Here is a 20252-nt window from a genome sequence, read left to right on the forward strand (position 1 = left end):
TACCAAAGGGTTGATTTGAGAATGAGAGTCAAGATGGCGGCCATGTGAGTCTGGGACATCCTGTTATTTAAATTTGTTTTATATCTTTCAATATAAACGTTAACAAAACATTCCGCGAGAAATATTTTGTAGAAAGTTGTAGACGTCCAAAAATGGAAACTATCATTTTATTAGAGAAAAAGAAAGATTAAATATGTGATTTTTAAACTCCTGATTTTTGGAATCCCGGACGAGTTCCCAATTGAGCGCACGTTGGGAACAAATTTCAAACTCCAAACTACGAGAGTATAATACATGTTTATTACACCTCTCAATTGATTTTAATTTATTTAAACAATTCTTAAATTCTTTTTTTTTAAATCAGGTTTTTGTAAAATTAAACGCTTGATAATCTGACGTCTAAAATCATTTTTGTCCACTTGATATCATTACGCGTTACTATATAGATAGTATGCCTTGGCTAAGAAGCTTATAACATTGCCATCCGGAAGTATAACGGACCAACACACAAAACGTGTGTATCCATGAACGTTTATAGTCGGGTTAATACAGTTCAGTGAGCATTACTCATAAACGCGGATGGCAAAAAACAATAACAAAGACCTGAGTGACGTCATCTTTGAACCATCTATATGGGGAGAGTATAATAAAAATGAATTAAATCACCCAGAATTAGTTTTCCATGAAAACATTAGCACAGTTTGAGATCATTTGAACATTTATTTCTAACATAATTAAATTACACGGAATTTCATGTATAAAAAAAAGTATAGTTTCCAAATAATAATTCATATCAATTAAAATCAAGAGTGTCTATAATGTTACAATTGTGCGTCTATGTGGTCTAGTGGTATCACACTCGCTTTCGGATCGGAAGGTCCTGGGTTCGAGCCTCGCACTCGGCGCATAGTTGAGTCCTTGGAAAAGGCTCTTTACTCACACTCTCTCACCGTACTCAGGTGTAAAATGAGTACCTGGTCGTTAACAGCGTTGTCTTTGTCCGAAAAATGTTAATATCGCCTAACAGGCGTCATGTCATGTCCCGTCCTACATGTTAAATGTTGCTGTTGACCAGGGACCCCTTGAAAAGCACATTTAGTGGATAGTGCGCTATATAAAGCTCAATTAATTTTTTTTTTTTTTTTACATATTATACCTATCGTATATAGTACATAAAGGAAATATGGTTTACAATATCCCGAAGATTGCAATACGCTTCAACAGTCATGTCGTCACTTCCCTCACAATGACGCATGGTAAATTAGTAACTGGCTCTAAACTATCGGAACAATGGCGGACGCCCTTATGAAATATTTCTCCGACGAGCATACAAGTTAATCCACAGGAGAAAAAAAACATTATAAATCTGATCATGTTTTGACTTTTATACATTCTGATCACAAAACATATGAAAAGTTCTAGCCAGCATGAAGAATAAAAGTACCGATTGTCTTTGTTTAGAACCACGATGGCCGCCGTTGCTGGGCGACGTGACATCGGACTATTGAATCCAATTGCAAGATACAGTACTGTACGGTGTGTATTTATTTGCTGGTCTGATAACCCAAATTGTTATTGGCTGATGGTTGTAATGGAGTTACTTTCAAACAAACACAAAATATTATAGTCCATTACAACGATGTTAAAAGAAGCCCATAATTGCATTCTGTTATCAGACCTGCACACAAGAGCACGTCCTACTGTAGAAGTTGAAAGAAAATCACACTTTGAACGTTTAAAATAAATAAAAAATTGAGCTTTATATAGCGCAATATCCACTAAATGTGCTCAAAGCGCTTTACAAGGGGTCCCTGGTCAACAACAACATGTACCATGTAGGATGGGACATGACGCCTGTTAGGCGATATTACAAATTTTCGGACAAAGACAACGCTGTTAACGGCCAGTACTCATTTTACACCTAAGTACGGTGAGAGAATGTGAGAAAAGAGTCTTTTCCAAGGACTCAACTATGTGCCAAGGGCGAGGCTCGAACCCATGACCATCCGATCCGAAAGCGAGTCATACCACTAGACCACATTAGCCGCACAAAAGAAGTGCATAATTGCGTTCTGTTGTCAGATCTGCACATAATATGAGCCCGTCCTACTGTAGAAGTTGAAAATAAAATCACACTTAGATCGTCTAAAAATTAATTATATTAATATAACATAATATAGATTACAAGAATTCAAAATTCAACTATAGAAATCCGTCCATCTTGAAAACGTTTGCACCTAATTTATCCAACAGTCTCTACTTACCTTATTGATTTTCAGACTTCGTGTATATCCATCATTATCGTTCCTTACAGCTCAGTAGATCACGTGACCCCACAATCATCTACCCGCCATTTCAATGCGAGCGCGATATCAAACAGCCAAACAGGAAAGCTAATGCCTAATTCATTACAGAAGTCAATCCGTCATTTTACAGAAGTGGCCGACTCGAAATTTCCGAGGGGTGTCTTATCGTGATAGGGCAGGGGCATGCTGGTATTTTCTACTGTGTTTGAATTGTCACGGAATATTCGTGTTAACTTGAGTAATTATTATTATTATTATATTATTATTATTATTATTAATTATTATTATTATATATTATATTATTATTATTATTTTTATCTTATCATTTATAATTCATATATTATCTAAAAATTATTATTTTATTATTATTATTGTTATTATTATTATTATTTATATTATTATTATTATTTTTCATTATTAATATTATATTATTATTATTATTATTATTATTATTATTATTATTATTATTATTATTATTATTATTATTATATATATATTTCTATCCTCATCCTCCTCCTCCTCCTACTCCTCCTCCTCCTCCTCCTCCTCATCATCATCATCATCATCATCATCGTAATTCACATTTTCCTCAACTTAATCCTCTCCTTATCACCTGCATCAAAATCGTCACATTTGTTAAGGCACAATATACAATTTTCTTATTCAGATTTATTTTGTACATCACAAACCTTGAATAGTGATCTTTGTTTAATTACTAAGAACATAAAGTTGTTTTTTTTAAAAGAGAACTTGATTGAGTTTTAAAAACAATTTTCTACTAGGTAAGCCTGCCATTTTTGGGAAAGTACTGAAAATGATTGGTAAGGAGATGGTTAAACATAAATAAAACCACTTATCGGTTAAGTCGACACTTAATTTTCCAAAGTGTACCAAGTTGAGTTGAGTAAATCGTGTGAATTTCCATTCTCAAAATCTCTAACTGGGTTGCGTGTCATGATTCTTAAGGGAGGAAGGGGGGGAGAGAGAGAGAGAGAGAGAGAGAGAGAGAGAGAGAGAGAGAGAGGGAGAGTAGGAGAGAGAGAGAGAAAGAGAGAGAGAGAGAGAGGGAGAAGATAGTAAATAAATAGAGATAGATAGATAGATAGATAGATAGATAGATAGATAGAGAGATAGATAGATAGATAGATAGATAGATAGATAGATATATAGAGTGAGAGAGAGAAGGAGGAGAAGAGAGAAGAGAAGAGATAGATAGATAGATAGATAGATGATAGATAGATAGATAGATAGATAGATAGATAGATAGATAGATAGAGAGAGAGAGAGAGAGAAGAGAAGAGGGAGAGAGAGAGAAGGAGAGAGAAGATAGAGAAATAGAGAGAGAGAGACAGAGAGAGAGAAAAGAAGAGGAGAAATAGAGAGAGAGACACACAACACACCAAGAGAGAGAGAGAGAGAGAGAGAGAGAGAGAGAGAGAGAGAGAGAGAGAGAGAGAGAGAGAGAGAGAGAAAATACCCCAGGACATTGGGAAAGGATGAGAATGGATTTCAAGCGAGTACATCTCAGTGATTATTGATGAAGAAAACTTCGCCCCTTGCTTTGGCAGATGATTAATTGATTAAGGCACTGCCCTCTTTCGAAAGAAATTAGGTGAAAAGATGTTGAAACAAACAAAAACAAACAAAACAAAACAAAACAAAACAAAAAAAAAAAAGACAAAGCAAAACAAAACAACAAAACACAAAAGAAACCCCCAAAAACAACAAACAAAAAAACAAACGAATAAACAACATTACCATCTCTTATCAAATTGCGTTGTTGATTTGGTCGCCAATAATATTGGTGCTATTTGTTTAGTTAAAAAACTCATAACATCCGCCAGCCGGGTATATCGTACCAACACACAAACTATATTATCTAACCTTAAACGTTTATTGTCTGACTAATTAATACAACTTAGTGAGGACTACTCATAAAATTGGCTAGCTAACAACAGGAACAAACAGCTGACAGACGCCAATTTCGTTCAACCTATATTTTCATTAATTAAATGACACTTCGTTTTAAAGCAGTATTACATCACCTGTAATATATCCAAGTTACACCATATATATATATATATATATATATATATATATATATATATATATATATATATATATATATATATATATATGACTTACTTGACTTAAGGCCTTTCGCTTCTTAATCATCCGATCGACGGACAATAGCAATTTTTTGTAATCATTTGGATAGGACTCTAGTTTATAGCAAAGTACCTTCCGTCAGATCTCACAGATCAGCAACCCAATCCTTGCTGATTGGACAGGCGGGGGGGGGGGGGGGGGGGGAGGGGGGGGGGGAATCGATCTTGCTCCATTTGCGTGTAAAGAGAGTGTTGTACTAGCTGAGCTATAGGGACCCCGATTTTTCCCCCAGAGTTCATATGTGACCCTTCGCCTCAAAACGGTACTAAGTCGGGATGGTTAAGATGTTAAAAATTGAATTCATAGCCAGACATATCAGACTTGTGTTGGGTTTGTATGTTTTATTGAGGAGAATGGACACCATAATATTGAAGGGTGCTGATGCCAACAATTTTTATTGTTTACAAGTTTAACATCTAATTCGGCTTTTAGGCATATTATGGTTCATTCCGACATAATATCGTTTTGGGATGATGGGTCACATATATAAGCAGACCTGCCGACTTGAAAACAACATTTCGAATTTTAAAAATCAACAATTGACTCTCACAGGGATTAACCCTCTCCTTGCCAATCATAGGAAAATCGTCACGTTCGTTAACGATGAAATCAACAATTTTCTCATTCAATTTCTTCGTTATATCACACCGTTTAATGAAAATTTTTTGACACTACGTTGTAGAGCTCATTTTGCTGAACAATATTATATATAGAATGTACGTGTTGTTTTTCTGTTTGAGTAAGAAATATCTATTTTTGTGTTGGGTTGGTCTTATGGTGCAGGGAAAATTCCCGGAAATGGCTGGTGAGGAGGGAATTAAATAACACTTCAAAATCCTAAAGATTATGTAGCCTGGCATCAACTTTCATATCAAGTCTTAAAGATGCTCAAAATGTTCTGAAATGTGACCCATCGTCTGAAAACGGTATTATGTCGGAATGAACCATATGCCTAAAAGCCGAATTAGATGTTAAACTTGTAAAAAAATATAAATCGTTGGCATTAGCACCCTTCAATAATATGGTGTCCATTCTCCCCAATAAAACATACCAACTCAACACAAGTCTGATATGTCTGGCTATGAATTCAATTTTTAACAACTTAACCAACCTGACTTAATACCGTTTTGAGGCGAAGGGTCATAAATGAGAGCCAACAATTCGTAATTCGTAATCCACCTCATCATAACACCGTTTAGAGGTGAATGGCATTTTCAACTTGCCCTAAACAAGGGTCTGAAACCTTTCCGGTAGATAAGGAGCGAGCAGCGAAATCAGTGATAACAAGAATGAATGAATCATAAAAGTTTGTAATGCTGGACAAACTCCTACAATAACAATCATTGGGATTTGTTAGACTGCTCAGATAGCATTCAAATGGGGATATAGATTTCATTCTAAGCAGGTGTGTGTGTGTGTGTGTGTGTGTGTGTGTGTGTGTGTGTGTTTGTGTAATGATATATATATATATATATATATATATATATATATATATATATATATATATATATATATGAGTGTTGGTGGATACTTGTACATACTAGAGTGCACGATAACATTAATTAGAGAATGTAAAATACGGATTTCTCGTCAGACGAAGAGGTGCGACCAGCACTGAAACGACCGTCCTGACAAAACACAACGTGAGTGTCCTTGTTTATATATATATATATATATATATATATATATATATATATATATATATATATATATATATATATGTGTGTGTGTGTCTGTCTTTGTGCACGGGTGTGATTGGTATGTCTAAGATTATGTCATGTATGTGCATAGGGGATCCCATTAGCACAGTTGGTAGAGCAATCGTTTCACACGCAAAGGGACTAAGATCGATCCCTGGTATAGTCGAAATATTTCCTTTTCTGACCCTTCCCCCCCCCCCCCTCCTCCTCCCCATCCTTCTTCCTGTCCCAGCAGTGATTGGGTAGTTGGGTCTGTCGTTAGAACCACGATCACAATCCTCCAAAAATTACGGTTAGACCTGCATATATGTACACATCGCAAAATACCAAAGACGGAATGTTTCGGGCTAAAAACCCTTCGTCAGCCAATAACAAAAACGATAAATACATCAATACATCACTTTAAAACCAGATAGACTACAGAAAAATATTTATATCTTTATTGGGGTTTGTTTTTGTTATTGGCTGAAGAAGGGTTTTGAGCTCGAAACGTTCCGTGTTTGGTATTTTGTTCTGAAGTTGTTATATTCATTTGTGTTCATTACTTTTGACAGTCCACAGTTTCTAGCAGCCTTGTATCACTTTGGCTTATATTTGGAGGTCGAGTTTTTTCAGCCATTTTAAAAACGTTTTTTTTTTACAGTGTACCCATACTGATTACTTACGTGCAATTCTATTGGTTTGGATCAGATTCAACAGGTTTTCAGATCAAGTTTGGGCCATGTCAAACAAATAATGGAAAACTATAATTTATTGAGCTTTTTTATAGCACAGTATCCATTAAATGTGCTCAAAGCGCTTTACAAGGGGTCTCTGGCCAACAGCAACACTTAACATTTTAGGACGGGCCATGACGCCTGCTAGGCGATATTATAATTTTTGGGACAGAGACAACGCTGTTACCGGACAAGTACTCATTTTACACCTGAGCACGGTGAGAGTATGTGAGTATAGAGCCTTTTCCAAGGACTCAAGTATGCGTCGAACGAAGCTCAAACCCAGGACCTTCCGATCCGAAAGCTAGTGTCATACCACTAGACCACATAGCCGACTCTAATCTATTCTGATATATTACCGTTTTTGTTTTGTTTGTTTTTAAGGGTTTTACGGCGCTTGCAACACATTAAGGTCATATCAGCGCCAGTAACAAGGAAGAAAATGGGATAGTAAAAAGTTCTAGAATTACAATTAAAACACAAAAGAAAAGGTAAGACAAAGGGGAATTGGTTCAAATTGGAAACAGATGTAGATTCCAAGAGCACACCGTCAAAGTACTTAGCTTGAGATCACCTAAAAGTCTCATCCAGACACAAGCACAGGTCCCAACTAAGAGGAATCAACTAAGAGGAATACACTCAAATGTTTACCAATCCTATAATATAATATGTAAACTAAACATAATACAATGCATAACAGAGAGATGATTTACAAGGAAAAAAATATCATCTCCCAAAACTATAACTATACATTCGACTGTCCCTCCCAGCCAAGGAACTCCGGCAAGGATCAGGACAAAACTAAGTAATCTCATTCCAAGACAATGACAGGAAACAATTGGAAAACGGGTATGGAGGGATACAAGACACAGCATGTACCTCTCTGCCCACTATGGGAGGTCAGGATCCCCACCCAGGATAACCGTTTTGAGATGACCAGTCTAATTTCAACTTTATATTGACTTTTTTATATTTTGTCCTCTTCCAATTGTTATCAAATTGGTAGTTACATCAATTCCTCAAATAAAACAAAACAACAACAAAAAGGCACCCATGATTGCATAGAATAAAATAGTTTTATTGCATTTGTATAATATTAATACAGTATGATTATCTGGCGTGGAGACCCAATAAATATCAGCAGCATTCCAATAATAAAATAATATAAGACACAGATCATTTTAAAACATCAAATTATTATTCTATCTACTTTATTGCATTTAAAACACAAGGACAAACTATTCGCATTTCACTTAGAAATTAATTCCTTAAAGAAATCAAATTATCTAAATCAAAAAGAAAAAAGAACAAACTTTTAGAAGATAAACAATGGGAATGAGTGCGTGGAATTCTAATGAGAGATGGAAGCAGAACGGCTCCAAGTGTTGATTGATTTTTGAAATTAAAAAAAAATGGTTGAAGTAAAGGTCGTGATCAAGCACAGACATTTCTTTTTCTATCTAAAAATATTTGCGTCAGCAATTTAATATACTATTACATTTCTAGTATCATGGTCATTAGTCTGTATTTGTGGTACCTAAAATTTTTTCTATAGTAATGGCATGTTTATAAAGATATCATTGAATACATATATACAGAATGATATGTGAAATGTATTCTGAAAACCAAATATAAAAATACCTAGGTAGTAGAATAAGAAGAAGACGAAGAAGAAGAAGAAAGAGAAGGAGAAGGAGAAGAAGAAAAAGAAGAAGAAGAAGAAGAAGAAGAAGAAGAAGAAGAAGAAGAAGAAGAAGAAGAAGAAGAAGAAGAAGAAGAAGAAGAAGAAAGAGAAGGAGAAGGAGAAAAAGAAGAAGAAGAAGAAAGAGAAGGAGAAGGAGAAAAAGAAGAAGAAGAAGAAGAAAGAGAAGGAGAAGGAGAAAAAGAAGAAGTAGCAATGGAATATGTAAACAGTTAAACATTATAAAGCACGAATTTCGCCTTTATTTCCTTCCGTAATTCCTCATAGTTAAAGTTTTTGAAAACCCCTGCCTTGTCTGACATCGTCATTTTCATACCTTTTCAGATTAAAAAAAAATATTTTTTTTTCAACGTATTCTATTTACCTTTACTTAAACCATTTTGGAGAGGATATTTATTGTCTTCTCTTTATAAAGCACTTTCAACCAGGTCAAAATTAGCCCCAGCTTCCTGGTCGAAAAAGCTTGAGTAAAGAAAAAACGATCTTACAGAGGATTCAAACTAAATTCATATAGTTGGTCAACAGGTTAACACTCCGCCAAATGAATAAGATGTACAAAAAGAGAAATCAGAAAATGGAGTTGTCATATTCGAGATTTATGAGAGATTTTGAGATTCATCCATTTACAATTTTAACCCTCTCCTTACCACCTATTGGAAAATCGTCACATTTGTCACGATGCAACCATCACTTTTCTCATCCAGATTTGATTTCCTTTTGCTATCGCTATAAAAACATTCTGTAATCGACCACATATTGTCGAACAATATTATGTATAGAATGTCCTTGTTCCTTTCCTGTTTTTGTGTTCGCTGGGTATGATGTTTTGGGGAAAATTCTGAAAATGGCTGGTGAGGAGAGGGTTAAACCTACACAAAAATTGTGAAATAAATCAGGGTTGGATGCTGTATTGAAATAATTGAGTAAAACTTTCAAATCTCGATTCCTTGATACAGAAATAGTAAAATTAAAACAACAAATCTAATTATAATTTCTTTGGTTTAAAGAGACAGCAGTATCCCACTATAAAATTAAACAATAGAGCAGGAAATATAATATTATTATCATTAGTATTATAATCAGGTTTATTAATTACAATAAAATTATACCTTGTATTGTTTCTGGTCAAAAGGATCAAAAGTAAGAGAAAATTCAAAACAGAAATGTGAGTGTTTGTTAAAAATTTACTTACTTACTTACTTTATGAGATACAGAAATAAAAAAAATCATAAGGTCAAATAGAGCTCGCACCATAATAATAATAATAATAATAATAATAATAATAATAATAATAATAATAACAATAATAATAATAATAATAATAATAATAATAATAATAATAATAATATAATATATAATAATAATAATAATAATAATATAGATTTTATATAGCGACTATCTCAACAAGCTCAATGGGCTTAACAGTAACATAACAACTTTCAGTCAAACATACAACCTTCAAAACGACTTCAGGAAAATTATAAGACAGTAAAGAAATAAAATGATTAGATAGAACCTATGAGCTCTAAAAAAAGGTAGCATAGAAATATTAAGACAAAGATCATAATGAAACATTAAAAGGAACAGTACAATACTCATTGGATTCTAGCACGCTCTCGGGAGAAGCCAAAAAGTGTGCTAGAATCTGAAAGGTAACGACTCGTTATATAGATGAAAAAGGGAAAATATTGTGTTAATAAAAGGCTATCCATATATTATCAAAATGAAAAGGTATTACAATAAGTGTAACAGAGAGATAATTTACAAGGGAGAGAGAGGGAGAAAACAAAAACATCATGACACAAATTAGAAACTGCACATTTGACAGTTTCCTTCTAACTCTAATTTTAGAATCCCATCTGAATTGGGTCAAAACTCAGTGACCTCATTCATAAACTCAATCCTGGACAAGAACAGAAAGAAACCAGGAAAGGGAAAACAGATATATTACTTGTCTATCTGGTCTGATAAAGGGAGACCACTCTAGCTTTGTCTTCTGACCCCCCATATATATATATATATATATATATTATATATATGGGGGGGTCAGAAGACACAGCTAGAGTGGTCTCCCTTTATCAGACCAGCTAGACAAGTAATCAGCCTTCCCACAATCCCCGTACGGAAATCCTAAACATCTGAATGTCAACAACTGATACTAACTAGTTAATTATCTTATGAACTGTGGTAATATCTATGCTGAAACATGAATAAGTAGACACAGCCGCTTATTGGGTGATAATTAGATGGGCAGTACATACACATAACATTATAATGAATATTGCATAGGAACAAAATTGCATACACAATTGTATTAGCTTGACTAAATAATTTCACACACACATATATGAAGGATATATGAGCTGAATATACAGTAATTATAAGTATACATTCTATTTAATGATCACCCAGTTTGCGTCATAAAACATTAAATTCTCTTCTCAATGATTAGCAACCATAGTAAAATAGAGCATTTATCATAAATATTAAGATATACATGGTTTACTTGAATATGATAATTCATTCAATGCATTTTTACTGAGTTGTACTTATCACTCAGTAATCTCCTAGATCATGCGTATCACACAAAATGGAAGTCGGGACGGAAACAAAAGGTATTTGGAGAGATGTCGAGGACGGAATGTCAAATTCATTGTGGAATGTTAGGAAGACTGGACAATACAATGCGAGGTGAAACAACAAAACGCTTGGGGTGTGTATATTATATATATATGGTATATATTATTGAAATAGGAATATATTATATAACTCTTTGTTGTAGCACGATTGTAAGGTTTCTTGATATCTTTTTTTAAATTTAAGGTTTTACGTTTTGAAAAAAACAAAACAAATAAAATCTTTTAAGATGGATAGAAATTCTCATTGACCTCATCTTGGACAGATTAAGGCAGTGACAGGGGATACCCAAAATTTTAAGGGGTTTCAAGGCTACCTACTTTTAGAATACTTCCTGCCTTTTTTGCTGTTGAATTTTGTGACAACATATTTCAGTAAAGTGGGTACTAAGCACAGGGATAGAATGCATTAAGAGTAGATTTTGTGATATAAAAGTCCTATTACATTTTATTAAAGGAATTAGAATTTGATTCCAATTGAAATTTGAAACCAATTTTTGAGTACATTCTATGCTGTCATCATTTCCTAATCCTCGCTAATTGGAGAACTGCTAAAACTGTTATCGACTCTGCCTGCTACTTGACACCTTTGTCTCTCTTGCCTTCCTCTCAATCTGTTTCACTGTGTCTAACTTCTCCCCTTGACGGTCGATCAGATTGGCCATTTCTGAAAATCCAAAACAAAGACAAAATATATCAGGCATATGAAGTTGACATTTGATCAATATTTTGTTTAAATATCATTATTATGATGGGGCAGTGTGGCTCAATTTTGGTTCGTACCTGAAAGGTACCAGGTTCAAATACCCCTTGCACTGTGTAGCCTTGAGCGAATCTGGGTAATTCTATTCTTCTCTTGAAAGAGAAATAAAATTTCCCTATGGGATGAAAAAAGGGGATTTATCTATTTATTTCCTTAAATCTATATATTACACCTTATCCTTTTTGTTCATCATTTCCTTTGTGAGTTAAGCATGCAATAAAAATCCACAATTGCATGACCATGAGTCATTAATCTTGTGTTTATGATCAACAATTAAAGGGATGATGCAATTACACGACTTCAGAGAGAAAGAGTAAGTAATGCTCCACCCAGTGACATTATGCTCATTAGGTCAACTTGAAATAGGTGCATCTCGCAGTGCATTTTGATTTTTGAATCAATTTGGTGACAGAAGACACCAGGAACAGAACACAAACCTCTATTTTCTTTCTGCAAGTTTCCTCCCATTCGAGTCAAGCTATTTATTTTGTCTTCCAAACGTCGACACAATTCCTTTGTATCTGGTACTCCACTTGTTGTGCCTGAAGTAGGAAGTAAGTTAAGAAATTATTAGACAGAGAAGAAGATGGAAAACATGTCATTCGCTTGATTGGTGCTGAAGTCATCAAGATTTGTCAGACTGTTTTATTGATGATTTTGTATTTTTGGTAAGAAATTCACAAATCCCAATCACAGTAATGGTGAATTCCACCTCAAAATGTACGCATGGTGATATCATAATCTAGGTGCCTTGGAGATCTCGATAGCTCAGTTGGTAGAGCACTTGCTTCACAATCAAAGGGACAGAGATCGATCCCAGGTGCGGTCGAGATTTCTGACTTCCCTGTCGACCCAGCAGTAACTGGGTAGCTGAGTCTGCTTGATCTGGTGGAAAGTACTTTGCGATAGACTAGGGTGCTATCCAAAGGGTAGCAAGCAATTCATATTGTCTGTTTCACGCTATAGAAACTGGGAAAAACTCCGGACATTTCCAATTAGAAATTAGTATGCTTCATATGAAATGGAAATCTCAAAGTTTTTGTTTTGTTGTTTTTTTTAATCAAGCATATACTTATTCTTTGGACAAATACACAAAAAAACCCTAACCAACCAAAAAAAAAACAAACAGACAAGAAACAAACAAACAAAAACAACCAACTCTTCTACCTAACCAAGGTATCCACATGAAAATTGAACAATTTAAGTCTTATTTTTTTTGGTATTATTTGATGAACGCGTCTTTCAGAATTCTGGTCCAAGGTTGTGGAATTTGCTACCACATGTGATGTTCTTTGTCTTCACTGGAGGATTTCAAGCGTCGATTGAAGACTTTTTTATTCTGAAAGGCATTCTTTTGATTATGTGTATAATTAGCATCGTTCGTGCACTGTTTTGGGGCTTAATCTTTTTTATGCGTCTAGAGCCTTCCAAATGAAGGGATTTTTGGCGTACTATAAGTCTATACCATTATTATTTATTATTCATTATAATAAAAAAAGAACTAGAGCTTTCATATAGCGCAATATCAACTAAAATGTGCTCAATGCGCTTTACAAAGGTTCCCGGACCAACAGCATCACGTAACATGAAGAACGAGACATGACGCCTGTTAGGCGATGTTGGAATTTTTCCAACAGAGACGGTGAGAGAATGTGAGGAAAGATCTGTTCCAAGGACTCAACTATGCGCCGAGCGAGGCTCGAACCCAGGACCTTCCAATCCGAAAGCGAGTGTCATACCACAAGACCACAGAGCTGCACAAAGGATAATAAGGATGTGATAACAGCTTCTTTAAGAGGTAGGTCTCAATTCTTGAGTATATTTCTATAAATACTTAAATCCGTCCAAACCTGTGAATTCTTTCTGTGGACTCCCTACTGAGTGACTGAGCCTCGAGAAATCTGTCATGCTGTTTTTCGTGCCAAAGGTTGTATTGCATGTTGAATCCAGGTCGCTGCCCCAGCTTTTGTGTCTGGACAGAGAGAAGCTTCTGGGTTGCCAATCTGGTAACATGATTTTCAACATTTATCAAATTAAAAATCTTATTACTGCAAAAACTTATACAATTTATTCAAAGTGATACTAAACTACTTGAAGCTGTGGATTGTAAAAAGTAATAAACAAAAATGAATAGAACAACTTGTTTGTTTTTAAGGGTTTTACGGCGCTTGCAACACATTTAGGTTATATCAGCGCTAGTAAAAAGGAAGAAAATGGGATAGTAAAAAGTTCTAGAATTACAATTAAAGCACCCAAGAAAAAGTGAGACATAGGGGATCCGGGAACAAATAGGGATCAGATGTAGATTCCAAGAGCAAACCATCAATGTACTTAGTTTGAGATCACCTATAAGTCTCATCCGGACGCAAGCACAAAATCCAACAAAGAGGAATACACTCAAATGCTTACATTATACATTCAAAATAACAAATATAATAATACATAAAACAGAGATGATTTACAAGGAAAAAAATATCATCTCCCAAAACAATAATTATGCATTTGACTGTTTCCCTCCCAGCTTGGACTCCGACCAGGGCCAGGTTAAAACCAAGTTATCTAATTCCAAGACAAAGTCAGAGAGCATGTTGGAAAACAGATATAAGGGGATAGAAGACACAGTATGTACCTCTCTGCCCACTATAGGAGGTCAGGAACCCCACCCAGACATAACAGCTTCAAAAAAGAACAAAACACCAAGTAGAGAATGTTTTGGACCCAAAATCTTCAGCCAAGTACAACAAAAAGAAAAAAAGAAATTAAAATATAAATACACGGCGTCTAAACTGCACTATAAATCTGACCGTTTAGTTTCCCGCTGTTCCGAGCGCCGACGTAACCTCACCTGACAGGTAACCGGGGTCAACAGCGGTCAGCCGATATCAATTCCCAGAACGTAGATTTGACGTGCATTGGGTGATACCAATGGATGATTTCCGTACCAATTAACCTCACGATCTTCGTGACGATGCAATTCCACCCAAAATGCAAAGAATTCTCGCAGACCTCCTCTTTCCATCGGTCCAATTTTTATTTCAATATCTCCAGTACTTATTCCACAAGCCGTGATTCAAATTCACCTATTTTTCTATAACATTTAAATAAAATTACTTGTAATTACCTCAGGATTCTAAAAAAACGTTGCTATAAGCTTCAAATTTTTTTTGGTGTGATTCACAAGGCACAAGTTTTACTACGAAATGAGGTAAGTTTCATTTACTCTTCAGTTTTCATTATTTTGTAATGATTATTTTTCCGCGGTAGGTCAGGTAATAATGATATTACCTCTTTAGCCTTGTTCTTGAAACGTAATATTTCGCTGCGGTTTTATTGTTAATTATATTTTTATTTTTTATTTTTTTCAATGATGAGTTAATTTGATTTTTAAATTGCATAATTTGAATTATCTTGCTAATGTTTAATTTTAAATGACATTGTGTGTTGGGCCTCAACTTAGCTCAACTGCTTGTTAGAATTTTCCTGCCCCCCCTCCCCCCCTTTCTTTCACCAAATTGGGTGAAGTATTTGGTTTTTCTTGTTCCAAATTTTATGTACGCTGTCATGTATGCGTGGATATGAGAAGTAATACAGAGTGTTTTAGAACTCATTTTATTCATTAATTCACTATATCATTGCTTACATCGCTCAGTCAATTTTGAATTTTCTCTTACAGCATGGACCACACAATTGCAAGTCATAACCAAGCAGTGAATTCATTATGTAGGACATGTGGTATGATTTGTTTAACACAGAAATAGAAACGTGCCCGCAAGAAATCATTTAAATGTTCAAATTATTCTAATGACATTCTTTTAGTCTATGGGACTGACACGGCATTGGACAAGCAAGGAGCACACTCATAATTTATGTGTAAAAAGTACACATTATAAAGCACATTGAACACACGACTCATTAGCTTCTTTGTATTTTCTCATTGCCAAGACGCTAATAATAAATAAATCAACCTTGAAACGGGTTGCACTTGCATGTTTGATATCGACAGAGTAGAATATAACAACAAACTACGAAACGCAGGAGAGACTTTCAAATCTCATGCACGAGCCACTGACCCTCAGGGATGGTCCTATTGCCTCTGAATTGGACAGAATACCGCATTACGCCACAGGCTTACCACAGCAGATCATTCATTGGCAACCACTGCCACAAATACTAACAAGAAAAAGTCTACACTTCCAATTATCCAACAAACAAAGAACTGCACCCACGACCCACTCATCATTGACGACGCATGCAGTATTGGATTAATTTTCGACAATATAAACAAGGCCTATAGTCATGTGCACAACTTTATTTCACACACAAAATCGATCAAAGCAGACACAATCCAATATATTCAAAGTGCAATAAAACATTACACGGATACATACAGAAAATATTTTCCAAACAAAATAATCCCAAAACAACACCTCCTTGAGTACCAGTGCATACCACACATCACTCAATATAAGTTTGGACTTAGACTTCTTGGAGAACAAGGCACAGAGACCTGTCACCAAACAACAGCAAAAATGGAAAAAAAAAGAGCATCCGGCATTATCAATGATATGAATAAAATGAGATTAGTCATCAATGCAATGCAGTTAAAGACCAGCCCCAAACTACACTGACGAGTTTGAATGCTCGTAGCGGATATATTTTTGTTGAGGAAAAATACGTTTTTTGTGAGGAGAAGTATTTACATCTTGTCTTTATAATACATAAAATTCAGACAAATCCATAGCAACGTTTTTTTTCTCTCTAATTTTTGAAATGTTGCACCCGCTATATTTTTTGTGTAATTTGTTACCGTCCATTGATAACTTATATTGAGAAATCTAGTAATACTATAAAAAAATAAAAAACACACAGTAAAAGTAGAAAATATAAACTTTTATACCAAGTAGTGATATTTCAACTCATTCAATATGGGTGTCTAACAGACAATAAAACAAAACATTGTTAAATTGAGTGAAACGGCAATCCCCGTTAGGTAAATTCCTCTCGGTGATTGACCGCTCACCGTGACCGGGTCAGCAGGTGTCAGGAACGGGATACTGTCTCAACTAAACTGTTGTCGTTGTGTACGCTGTGTATAAAAATAAAACCCAGATGGACAGCAGAGAAAAAATAAGCATGAAATAAAAAATGATGTTGGCTGAAGAATGGTTTTGAGTCCAAAACGTTCCATGTTTGGTGTTTTGCTCTTTTGTTTTGAAGCGGTTATGTTCATTTCTGTTTAGTAAAATTTAGTCATGATGTTAATAGCAGCAGCTTCTAATAGTCTCAAACCATAATACTACGACGTTTTATCCAGGCAGCGAATTCATTGCTGCATTCGTGTACAGTCACGAACCTGCCTGGCAGCCGTGTTACTATGCAACATTCAACCAGATGCTCTTCGGTTTCTGCTTCTTTGCGATAATGTGTATAAGGGACGGCTGGAAAGTATTAAATTTGGCATTTATAAAAAGGGTAGTCTGATAATAAACTTCAAGAATATTTTCTGTAAGTTTCCTAAACTTCCATTTGTTGTGTCATCTGGCCAAATTGTAACTAGTCATAAGAATTGTTTCACTATAATTTTGTTCAGGCAGAGGATGTTGTAATAGTCGTGTCTTAGGTACAACTGTCTATCACTGCAAAACTTGTTATTCTCTATTGTCTTCTTGCACTTTTCTACTCACTTCATTTCTTATCATTGTCGACATAAGTGCCTGCTCCACTCACTTTTCTTAGTTCAATATTTACAAGACCCATTCTACTATGCGTAAAAAAGAGTTAAAAAAAAGAAATTTGATTGTTACCTTTATAAGCTGAAAAATCCGAGAGATGATCAATCTCAGAAAATGACTTGCTTCCCCAGCTTTTATCTAAATCCAAAGCTTTGTGTAAATAAGAATCTCGAAGATTGTCTGGGCTGCGTCTTGAGATAGAAGAAAAATGCAGTGAAACAAATTGTAAAATTATGAAGTAAGAGTTCTTAATATTATTCATATTAACATTTTTAAAAAGTACATTCACAAATGTCAGTTTAATAAAAATACGATTCTGTCACAGCATTTCTACCTTCTTAATTACTTATCCAAAACAGCAACTAGCTGAGCTTTGGCCCTTTGGTCTATTCCTACCTTCAATCTGTGTTTCTTTTATAGAAATTCGATCCTTAAACGACCCTTGTAAACAAGGTTCCCCTTTCTTCCTCTAATAAGACATTGTTCTATTGCAAAATATTGTTATTATCAAAGCCCAATAAGACCCAGCCATGCTTTTACTCATGTCTGTGTTTGGACAAAGTAAATCGGAAGGAATTGGACGTGAAATCCAACCAAATTTGTTTGAATATCAGTCCAGCAATCTACCCGTTTGGTTGCTTTCATCAAAAAACAGTAAAATAACTTTCCTTTCACTGAAGCTGCAATGACAATGCGAGATGAAAACAACGAAATAGGATCATTAAAATAATAAACTCAAAATACAACATTCATTCTTGCAAAAGGGAAAATATTTACTGTGGGTTAATCCGACTTAACTTGAAATTTTCAATGACTTATAAAAATTAATTTGTGTAACTTGAGGTACAACCTTCTGGTGTGAATGTGGAGTTTCTCAAGATTCTATGAGAAATTTTTAAAAGACAAAGGAATAGTTCAGAATGCAAAAGAATCCAATACTAATATTTTAATGACTATATTATTGAACGTTGATTACCGTATCATATCCTTAAAAGAAATAATCATATCACTGTTTCGTATCCAAAGGACATGAGGTGCAAATAAAACCAATAATATCGGTATTATCATCTACAAAATGTGTTTTTGTTTTTATGTTTTTAAGGGTTTTACGGTGCTTGCAACATATTTAGGTCATAACAGCGCCAGTAAAAAGGGAAAATATGGATAGTAAAAAGTTCTAGAATTACAATTAAAGCACCCAAGAAAAGGTAAGACAAAGGGGAATGGTACAAATAGGGAATTGGTGTAGATTCCAAGAGCACACTATCAATGTACTTAGTTTGAGATCACCTAAAAGTCTCATCCAGACGCAGGCACAGGACCCCACTAAGAGGAATACACTCAAATGTTTACCAAGCATATATAATGCATAAACAAAACATAATACAGTGCATAACAGAGAGATGATTTACAAGGAAAAAATTTCATCTCCCAAAACTAAACTATACATTTGACTGTTTCCCTCCTAGCCAAGGTATCCGGCCAAGTAATCTCATTCCAAGACAAAGACAGAAAGCATGTTGGAAAACGGAAATAGGGGGATAGAAGACACAGTCTGTACCTCCCTGTCCACTATGAGAGGTCAGGAACCCCACCCAGCACAAAATATGTGCTAAGGAAGAGAGGAGAGAGAATGGTCACCATTTCCACGTGGTGCTGACCTAAACAAAAAAATAGAGCCAAAAATAGGGCAATACTCGTATCTGTTTGAAATAAGGGGCTTAACAAGATTTTAATCAAATTTGACAACACTTGAGAGAAAATAAATTTACCCAGACTGGTCTAGTACTACAAAAAATCCGTAGTATTAGGAATATTTGGCTCCAGCAACTGAATTGCACACGCGTCTTTGATTCAATAAACCATTTTGAAAAAAGTTTGGCTCCAGAGAACCTATTTTAGGACTTTGAAGCATTTTTTGATCATGCTGAGGGCAAATTATTTAGGGCAACTTATTTATTTCTAAATCTATTTATAGTGAAGTTAAAAAAAAATTTCTTATGGAAACGATGAAATCTTAAAAACTTCAAACTGGCAACTCATTTTACCTCATTTCATCAATGTGACTGGCAGACCGAGCTGACGTGGGTATTTTATCACTTTCAACCCTGGTTTTGTCTTGTCTTGTTTCTCTATTTCCGTCACGAGAGGACCTCAGAGCGTTGGTTGTGGCATCGTCCTCAGATTCTCTATGGCTGGATATAAGGTTTTTCATATCCGTTAACAGATTTTTCAGGTCTCGACCGACTTCACTGTATTCTCTGTGTCGTTTCTAAGATGACAAAACAACAGATAAAAATAGTTATCGATAAAAACAGCAGACAAACTGAATCTATAAATATACTCGAGTATTAATATAGGACAATATCTATTAAATGTACTCAAAGCATTTTATTTATAAGGGTTTCCAAGTCAACAGCAACACTTAATTTGTAGGATCATGAGACTTGACGCCTGTTAGGCGATATTACATACTTTTTTGACAGCGCTGTTAACTGCCAGGTACTCATTTTACACCTGGGGTTTGT

At 35.0% G+C, this 20252-nt stretch overlaps 1 protein-coding gene across 3 annotated transcripts in view; it reads right to left on the reverse strand.

The window, feature by feature from the left end:
* Nucleotides 1–11400: 11400 nt before the first annotated feature.
* The window catches only part of LOC144970005 (uncharacterized), a 38907-nt gene continuing 30055 nt past the window's right edge, over nt 11401–20252 (reverse strand). For 2 of the 3 annotated variants that reach the window (XM_078909146.1, XM_078909148.1), the window contains 5 exons: nt 19773–19996; nt 17797–17915; nt 13843–13995; nt 12430–12534; nt 11651–11896 (listed from right to left, as the gene is read on the reverse strand). In XM_078909146.1, coding sequence (XP_078765272.1) covers nt 11790–11896; nt 12430–12534; nt 13843–13995; nt 17797–17915; nt 19773–19996 — 708 coding nt within the window. In that variant the 3' untranslated portion in view covers nt 11651–11789. Of the gene's footprint in view, nt 11897–12429; nt 12535–13842; nt 13996–17796; nt 17916–19772; nt 19997–20252 lie in introns of all 3 variants that reach the window. The other variant, XM_078909147.1, reaches the window with a different exon arrangement.

This window comes from Berghia stephanieae, chromosome 4 (genome assembly GCF_034508935.2).
Source record: "Berghia stephanieae isolate SIO BIC M18660-M18661 chromosome 4, UCSD_Bste_1.3, whole genome shotgun sequence".
NCBI lineage: Eukaryota > Metazoa > Mollusca > Gastropoda > Nudibranchia > Aeolidiidae > Berghia > Berghia stephanieae.